The sequence below is a fragment of the Symphalangus syndactylus genome, chromosome 18, assembly GCF_028878055.3.
Source record: "Symphalangus syndactylus isolate Jambi chromosome 18, NHGRI_mSymSyn1-v2.1_pri, whole genome shotgun sequence".
NCBI classification, from domain to species: domain Eukaryota; kingdom Metazoa; phylum Chordata; class Mammalia; order Primates; family Hylobatidae; genus Symphalangus; species Symphalangus syndactylus.
Genome location: NC_072440.2, coordinates 55,011,380 through 55,032,211, shown reverse-complemented (window position 1 = coordinate 55,032,211; position 20,832 = coordinate 55,011,380). Strand labels below are relative to the sequence as shown.

Genomic DNA, 20,832 nt, shown 5'->3' with positions numbered 1-20,832 from the left:
CCAAGCTTCTACCCCACAGATTCTGATTTGGTTGCTCTGGGGTGGGACACAGGCATTTTTCCTCTCCTTGAGTGATGCCAATGTGCCGCCAAGGCTGAGATGTCACTCTAGTGACTGTCACCTTTCTACAGGAGGGGGCAGGGGCCTCCTGATGACAGGAGACAACTCAGGGCAAGCAAAATTCTGAAATGTGGTCGGCCTCCAGCCCCACTAATTATGCAGGGGGGCTGAGTTTCTCAATTTTTTTTTTATTTTTATTTTTGAGACGGAGTTTCGCTCTTGTTGCCCAGACTAGAGTGCAATGGTACAATCTCGGCTCACCACAACCTCCGCCTCCTGGGTTCAAGCGATTCTCCTGCCTCAGCCTCCTGAGTAGCTGGGAATACAGGCATGTGCCACCACACCTGGCTAATTTTCTATTTTTAGTAGAGACGGGGTTTCTCCATGTTGGTCAGGCTGGTCTCGAACTCGTGACCTCAGGTGATCCGCCCACCTTGACCTCCCAAAGTGCTGGGATTATAGGCGTGAGCCACTGTGCTCAGCCTTCTCAAACTTTTAAAGCCTCAAAATCCTTATCTGTAAAATGAGACCTACCTCATAGTGTAGTTTTGAGGGTTAAATGAGATTATGGCATAAAGCCCCCTGCATATGCCTGGCATGTAGTAGAAGCTCAACACTTCTTAAGTGAATGGTACTCTGGTAGTGAAAGCTGAGTGAAACTGCCAGTACTGGCCACGTGCAGTGGCTCATGCCTGTAGTTCCAGCACTTTGGGAGATGGTGGCAGGTGAATCCCTTGAGCTCAGGAGTTCGAGACCAGCCTAGGCAACATGGCAAAACCCTTGTCTCTACAAAACAAGACAAAACAAAATAATTAGCCAGGTATGGTGGTATGCACCTGTGGTCCCAGCTACTCAAGAGGCTGAGGTGGGAGGATCACCTGAGCCTGGGAGTTCAAGGCTGTTCAAGATCATGCCACTGCACTGTAGCCTGGGCGGCAGAGTGAGACCCTGTTTCAGAAAAAAAAAAAAAAAGAAAAAGAAAAGAAAAGAAAAAAAGAAATTCCGAGTCCTTGTTTCTGTTCTGATACAAACCAGTTGTATGACCTTTACAGCACTCTGCTCCCAAATTTCCCCATGAACCACTCTGTCGTCCAGGCTGGAGTGTAGTGGTGCGATCTTGGCTCACTGCAACCTCTGCCTCTCGGGTTCAAGTGACTCTCCTGCCTCAGCCTCCCGAGTAGTTGGGATTACAGGTGCCCATCACCATGCCTGCCTAATTTTTGTATTTTTAGTAGAGACGGGGTTTCGCCATGTTGGCCAGGCTGGTCTTGAACTCCTGACCTCAGGTGATTCACCTGCCTCGGCCTCCTAAAGTGCTGGGATTACAGGTGTGAGCCACCATGCCAGGCCTCAGAGATCTTCTTTTAAGCAGAATTGTCAATTGTTAATATTTTTTAAAGGTTATTTCTTTTGTCTCCCTTCTATTCTGCTAGCATGACTCCACCCACCACTCCTCCAACATCTGTCTATTTGCCCTTGCTGCCTGGGCCTTAGTACTTTTAAACTCCTGTGGACAGGACTCTCCTTGAATTAATTTTTATTTGTGGAGCTCATGCTCTGGTGCCATAGGGGAGGAGGTGGGGAGAGTAAAACTGCAAGGACTCTACCCTGGAGGAGCCTCCAATCTAGCTGGGGGGTGTGGGCAGGAGACTCAGTAATGACAGGGTGGTCGAGGCCAGGACAGAACCCTGTTCTTCCCTGCTGTGAACCAGTTGGATGAGTCCAAGACAACTGCAGGTAAGAATTGTGGGTTGGGGTAACACAGTGGTTCTCCAACTTTCTGGTCCCAGAACCTCTTTATATTCTTAAAAATTTTTGATAATTTCAAACGCCTTTTATTTACGTGGATTATATCTATTGATATATCCTGTATTAGATGTTAAAATTAAGAAATTTTCTTTCTTTTTTTTTTTTTTTGAGATGGAGTTTCGCTTTTGTTGCCTAGGCTGGAGTACAATGGCACACAATCTTGGCTCACTGTAACCTCCGCTTCCTGGGTTCAAATGATTCTCCTGCATCAGCCTCCCAAGTAGCTGGGATTACAGCAAATTTTTGTATTTTTAGTAGAGAGGGGATTTCACCGTGTTGGCCAGGCTGGTCTTGAACTCCTGACCTCAGGTGATCCACTCGCCTTGGCCCCCCAAAGTGCTGGGATTACAGGCGTGAGTTATTGCACCCAGCCAAAATTAAGAAATTTTCTAGCCGGGCGCGGTGGCTCATGCCTGTAATCCCAGCACTTTGGGAGGCTGAGGCGAGCAGATCATGAGGTCAGGAGTTCAAGACCAGCCTGACCAACATGGCGAAACCCCGTCTCTACCAGAAATACAAAAAAATAGCCAGGCGTGGTGGCACGTGCCTGTAATCCCACCTACTCGGGAGACTCACTTGAACCTGGGAGGTGGAGGTTAAAGTGAGCCGAGATCGCACCACTGCACTCCAGCCTGGGCGACAGAGCGAGACTCTGTCTCAAGAAAAAAAAAGAGAAAGAAATTATTCTAAATACAAACACATAATCCATTATCGGTCAGAATAGTATCACACATGATGCAGCTTCAGGAAAATTCTACTGTATATCCATGACAGAATAAGAGTGAAACAGACAGTGAACCCAGATTGTGCCACTGCACTCCAGCCTGGACGACACGGCAAGACTGTTGCAAAAAAAAAAAAAGTTTAAAAAAATTTTTTTGTTTTGCTTTTTTGTTTTTGACATGGAGTCTTGCTCTGTTGCCCAGGCTGGAGTGCAGTGGCGTGATCTCAGCTCACTGCAACCTCCAACTCCTGGGTTCAAGCGAGTCTCCTGCCTCAGCATCCCAAGTAGCTGGGATTACAGGTGCCCACCACCACGCCCGGCTAATTTTTGTATTTTTAGTAGACATGGGGTTTCACCATGTTGGCCAGGATAGTCTCCAACTCCCGACCTCGGGTGATTTGCCTGAGGTGATCTACCTCCACCTCCCAAAGTGCTGGGATTACAGGCATGAGCCACCACACCCGGCCTAAAAATTTGCTATGTGCACAGATAGATGGAGGCCTTCCTTGAAAAGATGTGAAGCACCAAAGAAGTTAGACTGGGGGCTTATATTCCATTTTAACAACTGGTAATAAATTGTGAAGAAGTGACAAGATGAAAGAAAAGGGGTTTGGGCTTCTAGGGACAGTAAATTGTGGGCAGGTAAACATATGGGGGAAACTAATGGAAGATAAGGGCAATTTTATAAGGCTGGTTTGTGCAGACTCATCTTGGTAACAACTTTGTGTTTCCAGTGGTAAGGGTGATTCTCCTGGTACGGGAGAGGTGAGGGCGACACCTTCACAAAGGGAAATTTAGGCAGATGGGGTGGGCAAAGAGCTCTTTCTTCATTTGCTGCTTCTTAATTGCCTTCAGCTAAAAATATGTCTTCTGCTAAAGTGGCCCGTTGTGAATGCCTCTGGGTTTCCGCCAGTTATGCTTAATTTTGACATATTGGTCAGACTGGTGCCAGATGAACTTTTTTGTTCTCTTTTTGACAATCAGGCTTCACAAGGGGTCTGAGGGTGGCCATGATGCCAAGGAGGAGATGGCTGCCACCTCTGTAGGCAGCGCCGAGAAAGAGAGAGGGTCCCCCCGCTTTTTTTTTGAGACAGAGTCTTGCTTTGTCGCCCAGGCTGGAGTGCAGTGGTATGATCTTGGCTCACTGCAACCTCTGCCTCCCGGGTTCAAGCGATTCTCCTGCCTCAGCCTCCCCAGTAGCTGGGATTAACAGGCACGTGCCACCATGCCCAGCTAATCTTGTATTTTTGGTAGAGATAGGGGTTTCACCATGTTGGCCAGGCTGGTCTCGAACTCCTGACCTCAAGTGATCCCCCTGCCTTGGCCTCCCAAAGTGCTATGATTACAGGTGTGAGCCACCTTTCCCCATTACACACCTCCCTTCCCTTAGCTTCCTTGTCACCTGCTCACTCCCAGCTCTCCCCACTCTGATCTCCCTGTGTCCCCCTTGCTGTCCCTGGTGGCAGTGGCCGCCTTGCAGCTGCTGCACATGGAGTTAGGGAAGCAGTGGGGAGGTGAGCAGGTAGTGGGGAATGACATCATTCTTCAGATCACTCTTTCTAGCTTTCATCCTCTCCCCCCATGATCTGTTCTTCAACCATTATGCAAATGCTTAATGGCCACCTACCCTCTCGTATGCCAAGCACTGTTTTAAGTGTGGTGACCCAGCAATGAAGGAGACAGGCGGGCATCAGCATCAGGGTTATCCCAGAGCCAGCTAGGAATTCCCCATGCAGCAGCAGAGACAATGCCCGAGGAACAAGGGAAGCACTGTCCAGCCTGGCTGGACTTTTGGGAACAAGGCCACTTGGCTTCATCCAAACACAAATAAAACTGTTTTGTGGGTCCCCTGACCCCATCTACTTTTCCCAGAGCTCGTTGATGACTGGGAAGGAGTTGACTGGGAAGGAGGTGGCTGGGCAAGGGTGGCTGGGCAGGGGTGGCTGGGAAGGGGTGGCTGGGCAGGGGTGGCTGGGAAGGGGTGGCTGGGCAGGGGTGGCTGGGAAGGGTGTCTCTCGCTGCTCACCTGACGGCTCCTGGTTGTGCTTCCTTTCCAGGTGTATGAGCTCAGTGGAGAGCACCATGACGAGGAGTGGTCAGTGAAGACTTACCAGGAAGTAGCTCAGAAGTTTGTGGAAACTCACCCTGAGTTTATCGGAATCAAAGTCATTTATTCAGATCACAGGTGAGAGAGCATATTGCTGAAGAGCTCGGGTTGGGAGACTGGGATGCAGGCAGAGCTACTAGGCTGGGAGGGGAGGGGTGAGAAGCGGGGCTGGGAGGCCCGGAGAGGCCCAGCACTGGTGCCAAGGAGCTGTGCTGTGCCTCTGTGTGTGAGCACAGTAGTAGGTAAGTGCAGTGACCCAGCAATGAATTGCTGCCTGAAGCCACTTCTAGTTCAGGTCTTCACCCCCAAACTGAAATGAAGAATGTGTGAATTTCCCAGAGAATTCTCGGCTGTGACCCCACATTGTCCTGGTGACTCGTTTATGAGCGTAATGGTTTTGCCTGAATGTTTGGATAATTGGCCTGTTTTTGGTTTCAATTTGCCTCTGGGTTCTGTGTGTGGTTGTGTGTGAGTCCTTGATCAGGGAGATACCCTGAGTGGCACTGGCTCAAGTCTGCGTGTGGGGACCTCCAGTAGTACCATGTGCGTGGCCTGGCACGTGGGTGAAAGACCCACTCTTTTTCCCAGGGAAGCACAGAAAGCTTTGCAGCTTAACTCTCCTTTTGACTTTACCAGACAAGACCCCTCCCCTCACTTTAAAGAGCAGCCAGTCTAAGGCTGGGACCTGTCCATGGTCGCAGCTGCAAGGGCAGCAGCCAGTGGGGTCCCTCGGAGTCAGGCATGGGGCGGGCACCGAAGGGATGTGGCAGTGGCTCCATCTGCTCAGCTCACCCACGAGCCTGGGCTCTGGAGGGCACTGACTCCCCAGGAGCCTCCTCCCATGCCCAGTCTTCCTGAGTCCCCTTCCCATCCATGGGGCCTGGGGCCTGGAGGAGCTGAGCTCTGGCTTTGTGCCGGTCCCCCTCAGAGGGAGCTTGCAGGATGGGCCCACGTTCTACTCAGAGGCTCCCTGGTGCCAGATGCCCCTTCCCAGGGCCAGTGGCAGGAGGGTGTGAGGGCTGAGCCGAGTGCATCAGTGCCCCCAGGTTCGCCTAGGCTCTGGGGAGAGGTCATGGGTGGGGCAGGCCAGGAAGGCTTTGTCCCCACAGAGCCGAGGATTGGAGCAGGAGAGCCAGTGGCAGGAGAGCCTGTTGTGGGCTTGCGCCAGACCCCGTGTTTTGGGGCTTTTGTTGTCATGCTGCCTGCCTTGCCCCTGTAGGCTTCTGCAGTGCCCAGGGTCTTGCTGACTTAATCAGCAAGAGGCCAGATGGTTACTGGGTCCAGCCGACCCATCAGGGACTTGGGTGACCTGTGGCCCTTTGCAGGTGTCCAGTGGACAGAGAGCTGCCCCTGAGCTGCATCCATGTCTACACCCCCGACAGAGATGCAGGGAGAGCTGGGAACAAGGCCACCTGGCCTCCTCTAAACACAGACAAATAAAACTGTTCCCGTGGGTCCTCTGACCCCATCTACTTTTCAGAGACTACAGGTGCCCCCAGAGCCAGGAAGGGTCTTTGATAAGAATGGATTTGGGCTACACATCTCTCAGGGGTCACAATGGCCTGGTCGGGGTGGGGTCAGGAGGGCAGGGGTGCCTCAGGTTTGGGAAACAGGTCCTGCACACTTGGGGCCGGCCCAGCCCTGCATGGAGGGAGTGCTCTGGGGTTTGTGCTCTGTTGGTGCTGGGCACTGTCTCCTGGCTTCTCTGTCTCTCTCACAGATCCAAAGATGTGGCTGTCATCGCAGAATCCATCCGAACGGCCATGGGGCTCCGAACCAAGTTCCCCACGGTGGTGGCAGGGTTTGACCTGGTAACCCATGCTGTGAACAGAAGGGCTGCCTGTTAAGGGGGCATGCGAGGATGCCTGTCTGGGTGGAGCGGCAACTCCTTGGGAAGGGAGCGCAATGTGCCTGTTGGTACCCTGAAATCCCAGGGCAGGCTCAGGCTGCTGACCCAGCAGGGCTGCTCAGAGCTCAGCGCTGACCCTCTTCAGAGGCCTGCAGGGGACAGCTGTCACTGGAGAAGGGAGAGCAGACAGCCAGTTCTAACAAGCTGACAAGGAAAGTTCCAGAATAAGGATGGCATTCAGGGAGTTTGGACCACAGTTATGGGCTCATTCCCCATGGCCCGGCCCGTGCCCTTTTTTCTATCCCACACTGCTCACCTAGGTGTGGCTCTTAAAACCCTCACCAGCCCCTGTAGCACGCGGGGTGGGGATTGGGGGGTAATGTCTGGAAACAGAGTCCAGCCTGGAGCCAGCCCTTTGCAAATCCTCAAGGTAGTGATATTTGTCCCTCCCTCTCCAGCCATCATGCCTGGCCACACCAGTTTTTGAAGCTACACATTCGTAGATGTTGTCATTGTCCCACACCTCCGCACCAAATCAAAGCACAACCAGGACATTTCTTAGGTGACAGCTCGGCAATCTCATTAAGAATCTAGGCCGGGCGCAGTGGCTCATGCCTGTAATCCCAGCACTTTGGGAGGGCGAGACAGGTGGATCACCTGAGGTCTGGAGTTCAAGACCAGCCTGGCCAACATGGAGAAACCACATCTCTACTAAAAACACAAAAATTAGCCAGGCATGGTGGCCTGCACCTGTAATCCCAGCTACTTGGGAGGCTGAGGCAGAATTGCTTGAACTCAGGAGGCAGAGGTTGCAGTGAGCTGAGATTGCGCCATTGCACTCCAGCCTGGGCGACAGAGCAAGACTCTATCTCAAAAAAAAAAAAAAAAAAAAATCTAGATTAGGCCAGGGCAGTGGCTCACGCCTGTAATCCCAGCACCTTGGGGGGCCAAGGTGGGAGGGTCACCTGAGTCCAGGAGTTCTAGACCAGCCTGAGCAAATCGGTGAGACCCCGTCTCTACAAAATATATATATATATACATATTTTTGCTCTTGTTGACCAGGCTGGAGTGCAGTGGTGCGATCTCGGCTCACTGCAAGTTCCACCTCCTGGGTTCATGCCATTCTCCTGCCTCAGCCTCCCGAGTAGCTGGGACTACAGGCGCCCGCTACCACACCTGGATAATTTTTTGTATTTTTAGTAGAGACGGGGTTTCACTGTGTTAGCCAGGATGGTCTCGATCTCCTGACCTCGTGATCTGCCTGCCTCGGCCTCCCAAAGTGCTGGGATTACAGGTGTGAGCCACTGTGCCCAGCCTGCTCCTGGTCCTTCTTAAAAGGCCACGTGACAAAGGTCCGGACAGTGGCGGCAGGGTACAAGGAAGGGTGTGCACAGGCTGCAGGGCGTGCCATCAGCAAGTGAGGCATGTGCCCTGCAGACGCCTCCCTGTCCCTCTCTGTCCTGCAGGTGGGGCATGAGGACACTGGCCACTCCTTGCACGACTACAAGGAAGCTCTGATGATCCCCACCAAGGATGGCGTTAAGCTGCCTTACTTCTTCCATGCCGGAGAAACAGGTGAGCCTGCGGGATGCGAGCAGGGGCAGCGGAGGTGGTCAATGGGAGAGCTCCTGGCCACAGGCCCATGCCTCGGGGTTAGAGCCTACAGGCGTTTCCAGAGCCCTTTCCTGTGCTCTAGCTCATTTAATCCTGACAACAGCCCCATGGAGAACGAATAACAAGGATAATAGAATCAGCCACTTTACATGTATTATTTGTAATTTCTCTTTCTTCCTTCCTTCCTTTTTTTTCTTCTTCTTCTTCTTCTTTTTTTTTTTTTTTTTTAACGGAGTCTCCCTCTGTCGCCCAGCTCACTGCAACCTCGGCTTCCCAGGTTCAAGAGAGTCTCCTGCCTCAGCCTTCCAAGTAGCTGGTACTACAGGCACCTGCCACCACGCCCGGCTACTTTTTTGTATTTTTAGTAGAGACAGGGTTTCACCGTGTTAGCCAGGATGGTCTTGATCTCCTGACCTCATGATCTGCCCGCCTCGGCCTCCCAAAGTGCTGGAATTACAAGGGTGAGCCACCGCGCCCGGCCTTTTCTAATTTATTTCTAATCGTTTCCCCAGTTTTTAACCTCCATTTGATAGATGAAAAGCCCAAGGCTCCAAACATAGTGGTCCAGGGTTAAAGAGCTGGTACGAACTGGAGTCTGAATTTGAATCCTTCTTCTTCTTCTCTTTTTTTTTTTAAATTTTTCATGGTAGGGGCATAATCCTGCAAACTCACATCATCCTACTTTGGCTATAAAAATTTGTTTTAGGCTGGGCACAGGCACAGTGGCTCATGCCTGTAATCCTAGCACTTTGGAGGCTGATGTGGGTGGATCTCTTTAAACCCAGGAGTTTGAGGCCAGCCAGGGCAACATGGCAAAACTTTGTCTCTACAAAAAAATACAAAAATTAGCCAGGCATGATGGTACACACCTGTGGTCCCACCTACTCAGAGGCTGAGGTGGGAGGATTGCCTGAGCCCAGGCTCACTGAACTCCAGCCTGGGTGACAGAGCTAGACCCTGTCTCAAAAAAAAAAATTGTTTTAGCCTGGTACAGTGGCTCACATCTGTAATTCTAGCACTTAGGGAGGCAGAGGCAGGAGGATCACTTGAGTCCAGGAGTTTGAGACCAGTCTGGGCAACATAGTAAGATCCCATTCTACACAAAAAGGAAAAAAAAATTTTTTTTTTTTTTTTGAGATGGAATCTCGCTCTGTGGCCCAGGCTGGAGTGCAGTGGCATGATCTCAGCTCACTGCAAGCTCTGCCTCCTGGGTTCATGCCATTCTCCTGCCTCAGCCTCCTGAGTAGCTGGGACTGCAGGTGCCCACCACCACGCCCGGCTAATTTTTTGTATTTTTAGTAGAGACGAGGTTTCACCATGTTAGCCAGGATGGTCTCGATCTCCTGACCTTGTGATCCACCAGTCTCGGCCTCCCAAAGTGCTGGGATTACAGGTGTGAGCCACTGCGCCTGGTCAATTTTTTTGTTTTTTTGAGATGGAGTCTCACTCTGTCGCCCAGGCTGGAGTGCAATAGTGCGATCTTGGCTCACTGCAACCTCTGCCTCCCGGGTTCAAGCGATTCTCCTGCCTCAGCCTTTGGAGAAGCTGGGATTACAGGCATGCACCACCATGCCTGGCTAATTTTTGTATTTTTAGTAGAGATGGGGTTTCACCATGTTGGTCAGGCTGGTCTTGAACTCCTGACCTCAAGTGATCCACCCACCTCAGCCTCCCAAAATGCTGGGATTACAGGATTGAGCCATGGAAAAAAAATTCTTTTGAGACTGAGTCTCACTGTATTGCCCAGGCTGGAGTGCAGTGGTGTGATATCGGCTCACTGCAACCTCTGGCTTCCGGGTTCAAGTGATTCTCATGCCTCAGCCTCCCGAGTAGCTGGGATTACAGGCGCCTGCCACTACACCCAGCTAATTTTTGTATTTTTAATAGAGATGGGGTTTCACCATGTTGGCCAGGCTGGTCTTGAACTCCCAACCTCAAACAGTCCGCCCGTCTCGGCCTCCTAAAGTGCTGGGATTACCCGGCCTCATGTGATATTTTGATGCATGTATATAATGTATATGAATTGGAACCCTCTCTGATGCTCTCCATCCTCCGAGTGAATTGTGCTTGAGAGGTTAACTGATCTGCCTAAAGCCACACAGCTGGAAATTGGTGGAAGAGGGAGGAGAACCAGGTCTGCTCCTTGTCTTTAGGATGTTCTGTCCCTCATTATCGTAGGAGAGGAAACCCTGCCCTGCCCCATGCAGACCCTGGCTGCTGTTCCTCTTGAAATGCCATTAGCCCAGCCACATCTTTCTTCCCCAGAACTCCATCCTTGGGCTTGCTCAGTCATCTCAGCCCCTCCTGTATTCCAGTCCTTAAAATGTATAAACCCTAACTAAGCAAGATCACAGCTGCAATTTCAGATCCAAAGGAAGATTTGGGAGGAGGCTGTTCACATGGAGGCCGGGACCAGGAGGGCAGCTGTCTTCAGCATCCCACCTGTCACCCTCAGAAGACCGAGGAGGGGTGGAGAGAGTGATGGGCAGCTTCATTTCCCACCCAGGCTTAAGCTCTGCTCTATCACACCGTCTCTCAGAGGAAGGGACCTTGTGCATTAATCTCTTTTTCCTGACATTTCGAGTCAATTTAGATCCAATTTAGATCAAAGTCTGCTCTAGGAGAGCAGAAGAATTGTTTGAGGGGCAGGGGGTTGGGTGAGGGTGTTGTTAACCTTGAAGAGCTTGTGGTCTGGTTGGGGAAAATCATACTTACGTGTGTGAAATAATTCTGGCCCTACAAAACATTGCAGCACAGGACCTAACAGGTTCCAAGATGTATGGTCCTTGGAGATGACTTTGCCAGGACTTGGGTATCTAATACCTAAAAGTAATGTCCTTATTTTTATTATTTTATTTTATTTTATTTTATTTTATTCTTTGAGACGGAGTCTTGCTCTGTCCCCAGGCTGGAGTGCAGTGGCGCGATCTCGACTCACTGCAAGCTCCGCCTCCCAGGTTCACGCCATTCTCCTGCTTCAGCCTCCTGAGTACCTGGGACTACTCGGGCACCTGCCACCACGCTCGGCTAATATTTTTTGTATTTTTAGTAGAGACGGGGTTTCACCATGTTGGTCAGGCTGGTCTGGAACTCCTGACCTCGTGATCCGCCCGCCTCGGCCTCCCAAAGTGTTGGGATTACAGGCCTGAGCCACTGCGCCCGGCCAATGTCCTTATTTTTAAAAAGAAGAAGAAATCTTTAAAAACCAGTGAAAATCCATCAAAATACATGTGCTAGGCAGCAGTGGAAATTCTTGAGTTTATTTCTATCAGAAAAGTGAAGTTTTCATACATATATATATATTTTGACATGGGCTCTCATTCTGTCACCCAGGCTAGAGTGCAGTGGCATGATCACAGCTCACTACAGCCTCCACCTCCTGGGTTCAGGTTATCCTTCCACCTCAGCCTCCCAAGTAGCTGGGACTGCAGCCACATGCCACCATGCCTGGCTAATTTTTGTTTTTTTTTTTTTGAGACGGAGTCTCGCTCTGTCACCCAGGCTGGAGTGCAGTGGTGCGATCTCGGCTCACTGCAAGCTCCACCTTCCGGGTTCACGCCATTCTCCTGCCTCAGCATCTCCGAGTAGCTGGGACTACAGGCGCCTGCCACCACACCTGGCTAATTTTTTGTATTTTTAGTAGAGACGGGGTTTCACCGTGGTCTCGATCTCCTGACCTCGTGATCCGCCCGCCTCGGCCTCCCAAAGTGCTGGGATTACAAGCGTGAGCCACTGCGCCCGGCCTGATTTTTGTATTTTTTGTAGAGACAGGGTGTCTCTATGTTGCCCAGGCTGGCCTTGAACTCCTGGGCTCAAGCAAGCCTCCTGCCTCAGCCTCCCAAAGTGCTGTGATTACAGGTGTGAGCCACCGCACCCAGCCAGATGTTCATATTTTATATGTGAATCCATTAGAATGCTTATAGTTGCAAGAATAGAGTACATGCATCCCACCGATTTTACAATAAGGACATTTGTTATCTCACATAAGAAGCAATCTGTGCTATGCCCACTGCGTGGGTGATTCTGCCCCACTTGGTTGTCAGATGGTGAATCACATTTGGGGTGACCACATCCAGTGAAGCAAAATAGGAGACAGCCTCCCAGTGGATCTCCTTTTATCAGGGAGGAATCCCCCAAACCTCCCCAACAAATAACCTCCCAGTCCAGCGTTAAGGCTATTTTAGCTGTAAGGGAGACTGAGAAAGGCATATCTGACCTTTCATCCTCTACCGAGGGCCTCAGCTGCAAGAAAGGTGTGATGGGGCCGGGCGCGGTGGCTCACGCCTGTAATCCCAGCACTTTGGGAGGCTGAGGCAGGTGGATTACGAGGTCAGGAGATCAAGACCATCCTGGCTAATACAGTGAAACCCCATCTCTACAAAAAATACAAAAAAAAAAAATTAGCTGGGTGTGGTGGTGGGCGCCTGTAGTCCCAGCTACTCGGGAGACTGAGGCAGGAGAATGGCATGAACCCAGGAAAGTGGAGCTTGCAGTCAGCTGAGATTGCACCACTGCACTCCAGCCTGGGTGACAGAGTGAGACTCCATCTCAAAAAAAAAAAAAAAAAGAAAGGTGTGATGGAGATGGCAGGGGAGAAGGGAGGCCACAAGAATGTCTGCGGTCACCTAGCAAGTGATAACATCTTGATAGTACTATTAAATATATAAATTAAAGTGAGCACATACAGGTAGTTATACTGATGTTGTAAATAAGAGAACCTGTAACACATTGTTATAAAGAGCATAAGCATAAGAGTCCCAGAGCCCGGTACGGTGGCTCACGCCTGTAATCCCGGCACTTTGGGAGGCCGAGGCGGGTGGATCCCCTGAGGTCAGGAGTTTGAGACCAGCCTGGCCAACACGGTGAAACCCCGTCTCTACTAAAAATACAAAAAATAGCCGGGCGTGGTGGTGGGCACCTGCAATCCCAGCTACTCAGGAGGCTGAGGCAGGAGAATCCGCTTGAACCTGGGAGGCAGAGGTTGCAGTGAGCCGCGATCACGCCACTGCACTCCAGCCTGGGCGACAGAGCAAGACTCCGTCTCAAAAAAAAAAAAAAAGAGTGCCACAAAAGAGGAAGAAGGAAAGCGGACTGTGGGTCAGAGAGACCAAGGTTTAAAACTTGGTTTTGCAGTCCGGGTGTGGCGGCTCACGCCTGTAATCCCAGCACTTTGGGAGGCCGAGGCAGGCAGATCACGAGGTCAAGAAATTGAGACCATCCTGGCCAACATGGTGAAACCCTGTCTCTACTAAAAATACAAAAAATTATCTGGGCATGGTGGTGTGCGCCTGTAGTCCCAGCTACCTGGGAGGCTGAGGCAGGAAAATTGTTTGAACCTGGGAGGTGGAGGTTGCAGTGAGCTGGGATCGTGCCACTATACTCCAGCCTGGCGACAGAGCAAGACTCTGTCTCAAAAAAAAAAAAAAAAAAAAAAAAAACTCGGTTTTGCTACTTACTATGTGAACGTCCTTGGTCAATTTATAGAAGCTATTAAGTTTCAACTTTCTCATTAGAATGATAAATTAATAAATTAGATGATTAATTTAATAAAGCCATATCATACCTCTCTTTAGCATTGTTAAAAGGAAACTGTGTGTGTATTTGTGTTAATGTTAATTTCTCTTCATTTTTGTGCTTGGGGGGGGCTGTTTATTTGAGGATGGTCGGGGGGCCGGTGGGTCAGACCCATCCATCCCCCATGGAAGGCCATTCCCCTGTCTTCAGACTGGCAGGGCACTTCCATAGACAAGAACATTCTGGATGCTCTGATGCTGAACACTACCAGAATCGGCCATGGATTTGCTTTGAGCAAACACCCTGCAGTCAGGGCTTACTCCTGGAAAAAGGACATCCCCATAGAAGTCTGTCCCATCTCTAACCAGGTATGTGTGACCCATGCGGCTAATCCCATATGATCTCCCCTAACCACAACCTCTGCTCTCTTAAACTTCTTCCTGTTAAGGAGAGTTATCTTTCCTTAAACTCTCTTATTACCTACATCCCTCCACTCTCCCACCCCTGTTAGTAAAGTTATTCAGGAGGGGCCTTTTGCCTAAGCCACCAATAAGAATGAGGCAGCAGTGAGGGTCCCCAGTGGGGTGGAATTTTGGGCAAAACTGTAGACAAAGCAAAAAGGACACGGGGGGAGGCCAGTGAAGTGTGATGGGCCATGGGATGCTGCTCCCCACGGTTTCTTGAGGTCCTTTGTGTCTGTGTTCAGTTAGCGCTTCTCTGAGCAGGACCAGAAGTGACCAGATGTTTGTGGTGCTGATGAAACATGAGGAGGAGCATGAGGACTGGCTCTGTTCCTTATGTCTCCTTGTGACTCTGCCCAGAAGTCATCCCCATACTGGGGAGATAGTGATGGGAAGATGAAGGGAGCTGATGGGGCTCAAGGTCTCACCTCACTTGTGACTACTCTTTTTAGGGATCAGAGCTCATCTTTCTCCATTGCCTCCTATTGGGCAGGTGCTGAAACTGGTATCTGACTTGAGGAACCACCCTGTAGCCACTCTGATGGCCACTGGGCACCCCATGGTGATCAGCTCTGATGACCCAGCTATCTTTGGTGCCAAAGGCTTGTCCTACGATTTCTATGAGGTCTTCATGGGCATTGGGGGGATGAAGGCTGACCTGAGGACCCTCAAACAGCTGGCCATGAACTCTATCAAGTGAGTGTCCCGTGTCCTCCAGGCCCCCCGCCTCCTTCCAGCCCGCAGCTTGTGTTTGCCTCTCTGGAGGCTTGAGGCAGATGTCTCGATGGTTCCTGTGGGTTCCTTCTCATCATGGCTGTTTAGTTCTTGCTGCTGGCCTGGGGAGAGTGCTCTGCAAGCCTCTAATGTCCCCTCAGGCTCCCCGCCCCATTCCCCAACCCCTGCCCTGAGGCTGACCTGGGCTCCTCCTCTTCCTGCAGGTACAGTACCCTGTTGGAGACTGAGAAAAATACTTTCATGGAAATCTGGAAGAAGAGATGGGATAAGTTCATAGCGGATGTGTCTACAAAGTGAGGAGAAGCTAGCCAGCCTTCTACAAGCTGTCTTCTCGCACACGCTGTCACTTCCTCTCACTCGTTCTTGAATCAGCCCCATGTCCTCATCAAATCAGTGGCCTCTGTATGGAGCGACCTTGTCAGAAGCACTTGGCTGGCTGACCAAATTCATCCTCTGGAAATATTCTCTCTCAGCCACAGTGACATTGACCCTCTTGGTTTTCTCCTCTCCGGCCATTTCTTCTAGTTTCCCTATTTCAGAGCCTCCTCCTCTCTCTGATCTCTGTGCTGTTTCCTCAGGACGCAGTCCTGGGCTCTGTTCTATTCTGGTCTCTTTATTTTTTTATTTTTGTATTTTTTCGAGATGGAGTTTTGCTCTTGTTGCCCAGGCTGGAGTACAATGGTGCGATCTCAGCTCAGTGCAACCTCTGCCTCCCGAGTTCAGGCAATTCTCTTGCCTCAGCCTCCCGAGTAGCTGGAATTACAGGCATGCGCCACCACACCCAGCTGATTTTTGCATTTTTAGTAGAGACAGGTTTTCACCATGTTGGCACGGCTGGTATCCAACTCTTGACCTCAGGTGATCCACTCGCCCCGGGCTCCCAAAGTGCTGGAATTACAGGCGTGAGCCACCAGGCCTGGCCTATTCTGGTCTCTTTAACTCTCTCTTCTTTATTTCTCTTCTCTCTCTGTACACTGTTCCTGGGTGGTCTCATCCACTCCTTTGCTTTTTCATTCCATTTATTTGTTAATGATTCCCACATTTATTTATGCACTTGGAGAGCTCACAGGAGTCTCAGACACTGACGAGGTACAATTCTGAACGCTCAGTCTCTTCCCTTTAAATCTTTCTTTTTCTCTACTTTAATTTTTCTAAAGAGTGTCTTGCTATGTTGCCCAGGCTGGTCTCCAACTCCTGGCTTCAAGTGATCCTCCTGCCGCAGTCTCCCGAAGTGCTGGGATTACTGACATGGGCCACCACACCCAGCCCTTTAAACCTTTCCCTGGCCTTTCCCATAGCTGGTGAAGGACACCTCCATCCATTCCACCCAGTTGCTCAAAGCAGGAATTTTCAGCACAAGTCTTGATGCTGCGCTGTGCCCCACTCCCTACATCAGAACGCATCCCGCATCCGGACTTCAACAGTGGCGCTCTAACTGCACGCTGCTGCCAAGTCTAAGCCACCATGCTCCTGCCTGAGCTGTGACAACAGCCTCCTCACTGATCTCCCCTTTCTTCCCTTTGCCTCCTCCAGCTCATTTTTCACAGTGTAGAATGACATTTTGTTTGTTTGTTTTGTTTTGTTTGAGACGGAGTCTCACTCTGTTGCCCAGAGTGGAGTGCAGTGGCGCGATCTCGGCTCACTGCAAGCTCCGCCTCCCGGGTTCAAGCGGATTCTTGTGCCTCAGCGTCCCGAGTAGCTGGGATTACAGGCATGCACCACCATGCCCGGATAATTTTTGTATTTTTAGTAGAGATGGGGTTTCACTATGTTGGCCAGGCTGGTCTCAAACACCTGACCCCGTGATCCACCCACCTTGGCCTCTCAAAGCGCTGGGATTACCGGCGTGAGCCACCCCGCCTGGCCTAGAATGACTTTTAAAATATCAAATTAAATCAGGTCACTCCTTTGCTTACAACCCAGTGCATTTAGAGGCACACCCCATGTCTCCACAGGGCATACAGCATCCGATTTAATCTGGATCCATTCCAGTGCCTTCCTCTCCCAGTCACCCCGAGGGCCCCAACCCCGGTGGCCCTTTCTTCCTCAGATGTCCTCGGCTCTATACTGTGCCTGGGTCTTTTCTCCTTCTCTCTGCCTGGAACATTCCTTCTTTCCCCTTTTGTCTTGCCCTCTCCTGTTTACCCTTCAAGTTTCAGGTTCATGTCACTGTCTCAGAGAAGTTTTCCTATGCCCGCACTGTTTCTCTCAGGGAGCCTTGCTCATTTCCATCATGCCTCTAATCACAATTTATAATTGGATATTTACTTCTGTGTCTACAGTCTCACCCTGCCAGACTGTAAGCCCCATGTGGGCAGGAGTTTGTGATTGTTTCTGATTATTTCATGCATGCTGCTAACCCAGAGCCTGGGCCCAAAGCTAGTTAATACTCAATAAACGATGCATTGAATGAGTGGCTGTCACTTTGTCTGTTCAGCCAGCTGCCAAGGCAGAGGGGAGTAGAGCAGAGCCGCCCCAAATAAAAGACCTCCTGTGATCAGAGTCCAGCTCCTCACCTGGCCTTGGAAGAAAGGTGCAAGAAGCCAGCTCTGTCCTCACCCAACTCAAGGATGGCAGGGAATCAAAGAATTCCTTAAAAGCCCCAGGCGGATGTGAATGTCCTCTCATCCAACTTCCATGACTTGTACCTGGGCTCTCAGACAGCAGCAAGCCCTCTCTCCATTCCTAGTTTATCACCATTTGGTTCCTGGACCTGGGAGAAGCCTTGCGACCAGGAGTCAGCAACCACAAGCTGTGCCTGGATGGAAGAAGACAAGCTCTAGGGTCCTGTCTAACTCTGCAGGTGATTCAATGCCTTCCCCAATCCCTGACGATCTCTTTTAGGTCCCAACTCCACAGGGGACCTCCAACACAGGGAGACACAGACAGCCTCTGGCCTGGACTTGCTGTGATCTCTGATTTGGCAAAATGAACCAGCAATAATCTTGCCTTTGTGTCCAGTTCTTCCTTCTTTTTTTTTTTGAGACAGAGTCTCACTCCGTCACCCAGGCTGGAGGGCAGTGGCGCAACCTCGGCTCACTGCAACCTCTGCCTCCCGGGTTCAAGTGATTCTCCTGCCTCAGCCTCTCGAGTAGCTAGCTGGGTTTACAGGCACCCGCCATCACACCTGGCTAATTTTTGTATTTTTAGTACAGATGGGGTTTCACCATGTTGGCCAGGCTGGTCTTGAACTCCTGACCTCATGATCCACCCGCCTCGGCCTGCCAAAGTGCTGGGATTACAGGCGTGAGCCACCACACCCGGCCTTTTTTTTGTTTGTTTGTTTTTAGAGACAGTGTGTGTCTCACTATGTTGCCCAGGCTGGTCAGCTGATCTCAAACTATGGCCTCAAGTTATCCTCCTGCCTCAGCTCCCGGATACCTGGGATTACAGGCACTAGCCACCACATCCAGTCTTTAAGCTTTTAAATTCAACTTACAAAGCTTGCTAGTTCTTTCTTCTTGACTTTATTCCTCATTGCATAGGCCTAGTCCTATCGAACTAAATGTCCATGGAGCATTTATCTGATCATTTTGAAATAATTTCAAACAAGTTGCAAGAATAGTACAAAAAACTCTTACCAGGCCAGGCACAGGGGGTCACGCCTGTAAACCCGGCACTTTGGGAAGCCGAGGCAAGTGGATTGCTTGAGCCCAGGAGTTCGAGACCAGCTTGGGCAACATGGCCAGACCTCATCTCTACTAAAAATACAAAAATTAGCTGGGCATGGCGGGGCGTGCCTGTGGTCCTAGCTACTCAGAAGGCTGAGGTGGGAGGATCGCTTGAGTCCAGGAAGAGGAGATTGTAGTGAACTGAGATCGCACCACTCCACTCCAGCCTGGCAAATAAAGCGAGACCCTGTCTCAAAAAAACAAAACAAAGAAAAATCACGACAACAACAACACAAACCGCTAACATTCTCTTTGCCCAGGTTCCCCCAGTTATTAACATTTTACAACATTTGACTCGATATGTCATTCTTTCTCTGTCTCTAATTGCTCTCTCTATATATCCGATTTTTTTCTAACCGATTGAGACTAAGTTGCGGATATTATGCCTTTTATTCCTAGATTCTCCAGTGTTCGTTTCCTAAAGACAATGACATTCTCCTATGGAACCACAGTACATCCAACCAAATCAGAAAAGTATTAACGTTGAAAAGATGCTAGTATCTGGCTCTGGCCCTGCTGAGCTTTGTTTTGTTTTGTTTTGTTTTGTTTTGTTCTTGGTCCAGAACCCAATCAAGGATCACAAGTTACATCTAGCTGTCCAATCTCTAGTCTCTTTCTGTCTGAACCAGCTTCGTAAGTCTTCCTTTGTGTTTTGGAACCTCATTTTTGAAGAGTACAGGCCAGTTATTTCACAGACTATTCCTCATTTTAGGTTCATCCAATGTTTCCCTAGGAAGAGGCTCAGGGGATACATTTTTGAGAGGAGCACATTAGCAGCGAGGCTTTATCCTTCTCAGTGTACACACCAGGGCACATGAATGGGGCCAAGTGTTATACTTCCAGCTTGTTGTTAAACCTTTAGGAGGCTGAAATTGGTCTTGATGGGAATTTTTTTTTTTTTTTTTTTGAGACAGGGGTCTCACTCCATTGCCTAGGCTAGAGTGCAGTGGCAGGATCGCTGCTCATTGTAACCACTACCTCCTGGGCTCAAGCAATCCTCCTGCCCAGCATCCAAAGTAGTTGGGACTACAGGTGTGCACCACCACCTCGGCTAAGTTTTCTTTATCTTTTTACTTTTTGTAGAGATGGGATCATGATATACTGTCTAGCCTGTCTCAAACTCCTGGCCTCAAGCCATCCTCCCACCTCGGCTTCCCAAAGTGCTGGGATTACAGGCATGAGCCATGACACCAAGCTTGTGGGAGTTTTTGTGCCACAAAAATCAGCAAATGTTACAAATCCATGTCCCCACCAGCCAGCTGTTACACATTTGCCAGCATACTGATGCATACAATGTTAATTTGTCTCAATATGATACTGACTTTGATGCTTAAGTTGATTTCTGCCAGAATTTGCCATTCATTGTGAAGTTACCATTTTTCCCTTAGTAATTAACACATATTTGGAGAGGAGACACTTTATGTAAAAGTCTTCACTCCTCCTTAAAACTTTACCCATTAGTGCTTGCATCCACTGAGGACTTTTGTCTAAATCTATTACTATCATGGTTGCTGTTCCATTTATTGCTGTGTAGCAAATTATCCCAAAACGTAGTGGTTTGAAACAAAAATAAAAATTATGGGGCCAGGCGTGGTGACTTACACCTTTAATCCCAGCACTTTGGGAGGCCAAGGCGGGGGGATCACCTGAGGTCAGAAGTTCGAGACCAGCCTGACCAACATGGGGAAACCCCTTCTCTACTAAAAATACAAAATTAGCCAGGCATGGTGGTGCACGCCTGTATAATCCAAGCTACTTAGGAGGCTGAGGCAGGAGAATAGCTTGAACCCGGGAGGCAGAGGTTGCAGTGAGCCGAGATGATGCCATTGCACTCCAGCCTGGACAACAAGAGCGAAACTCCATCTCAAAACCAAACCCAAAACAAACAAACAAATTTATGATCTCTCCCAGTGTCTGTGGGTCAGGGGTTTGGGCAGAGCCCAGCTGGGCAGTTCTGCTCGAGGTCTCTCGTCAGGTCCTTGCCACAGTGGAGGCAGAGCTGGAGCTGACAGGCCACCAGGGGTCACCTCTCTGCACAGCCCCAGGGCTCAGCTGGTGCTCTCCTACGGCTAGTTTGGGCTTCTTCCCATTGGCCTCAACTTCTGGAGTAAGTATTCCACGGAATAAATGGAAAATTCTGGAAGTCACATGGCATCATTTCTGCCATACTTTGTTGGTCCCAACAGTAACAAAAAACACCTCCTGGCTTTAAGCGGAGGAGACAGAGATCCCAACTTTTGGTAGAAGATTGTCAAAGTCACATTATAAAAAAGAATATATAGGATAAG

At 50.0% G+C, this 20,832-nt stretch overlaps 1 protein-coding gene across 13 annotated transcripts in view; it reads left to right on the top strand.

The window, feature by feature from the left end:
* The window catches only part of ADA2 (adenosine deaminase 2), a 70,218-nt gene extending 52,932 nt beyond the window's left edge, over positions 1-17,286 (top strand). For all 13 annotated transcript variants that reach the window (XM_063623290.1, XM_063623292.1, XM_063623288.1 and 10 more), the window contains 6 exons: positions 4,651-4,778; positions 6,421-6,511; positions 8,016-8,124; positions 13,888-14,045; positions 14,632-14,834; positions 15,077-17,286. In XM_063623290.1, the coding sequence (XP_063479360.1) occupies positions 4,651-4,778; positions 6,421-6,511; positions 8,016-8,124; positions 13,888-14,045; positions 14,632-14,834; positions 15,077-15,170 (783 nt within the window). In that variant the 3' untranslated portion in view covers positions 15,171-17,286. The remainder of the gene's footprint in view (positions 1-4,650; positions 4,779-6,420; positions 6,512-8,015; positions 8,125-13,887; positions 14,046-14,631; positions 14,835-15,076) is intronic.
* Positions 17,287-20,832: the final 3,546 nt, after the last annotated feature.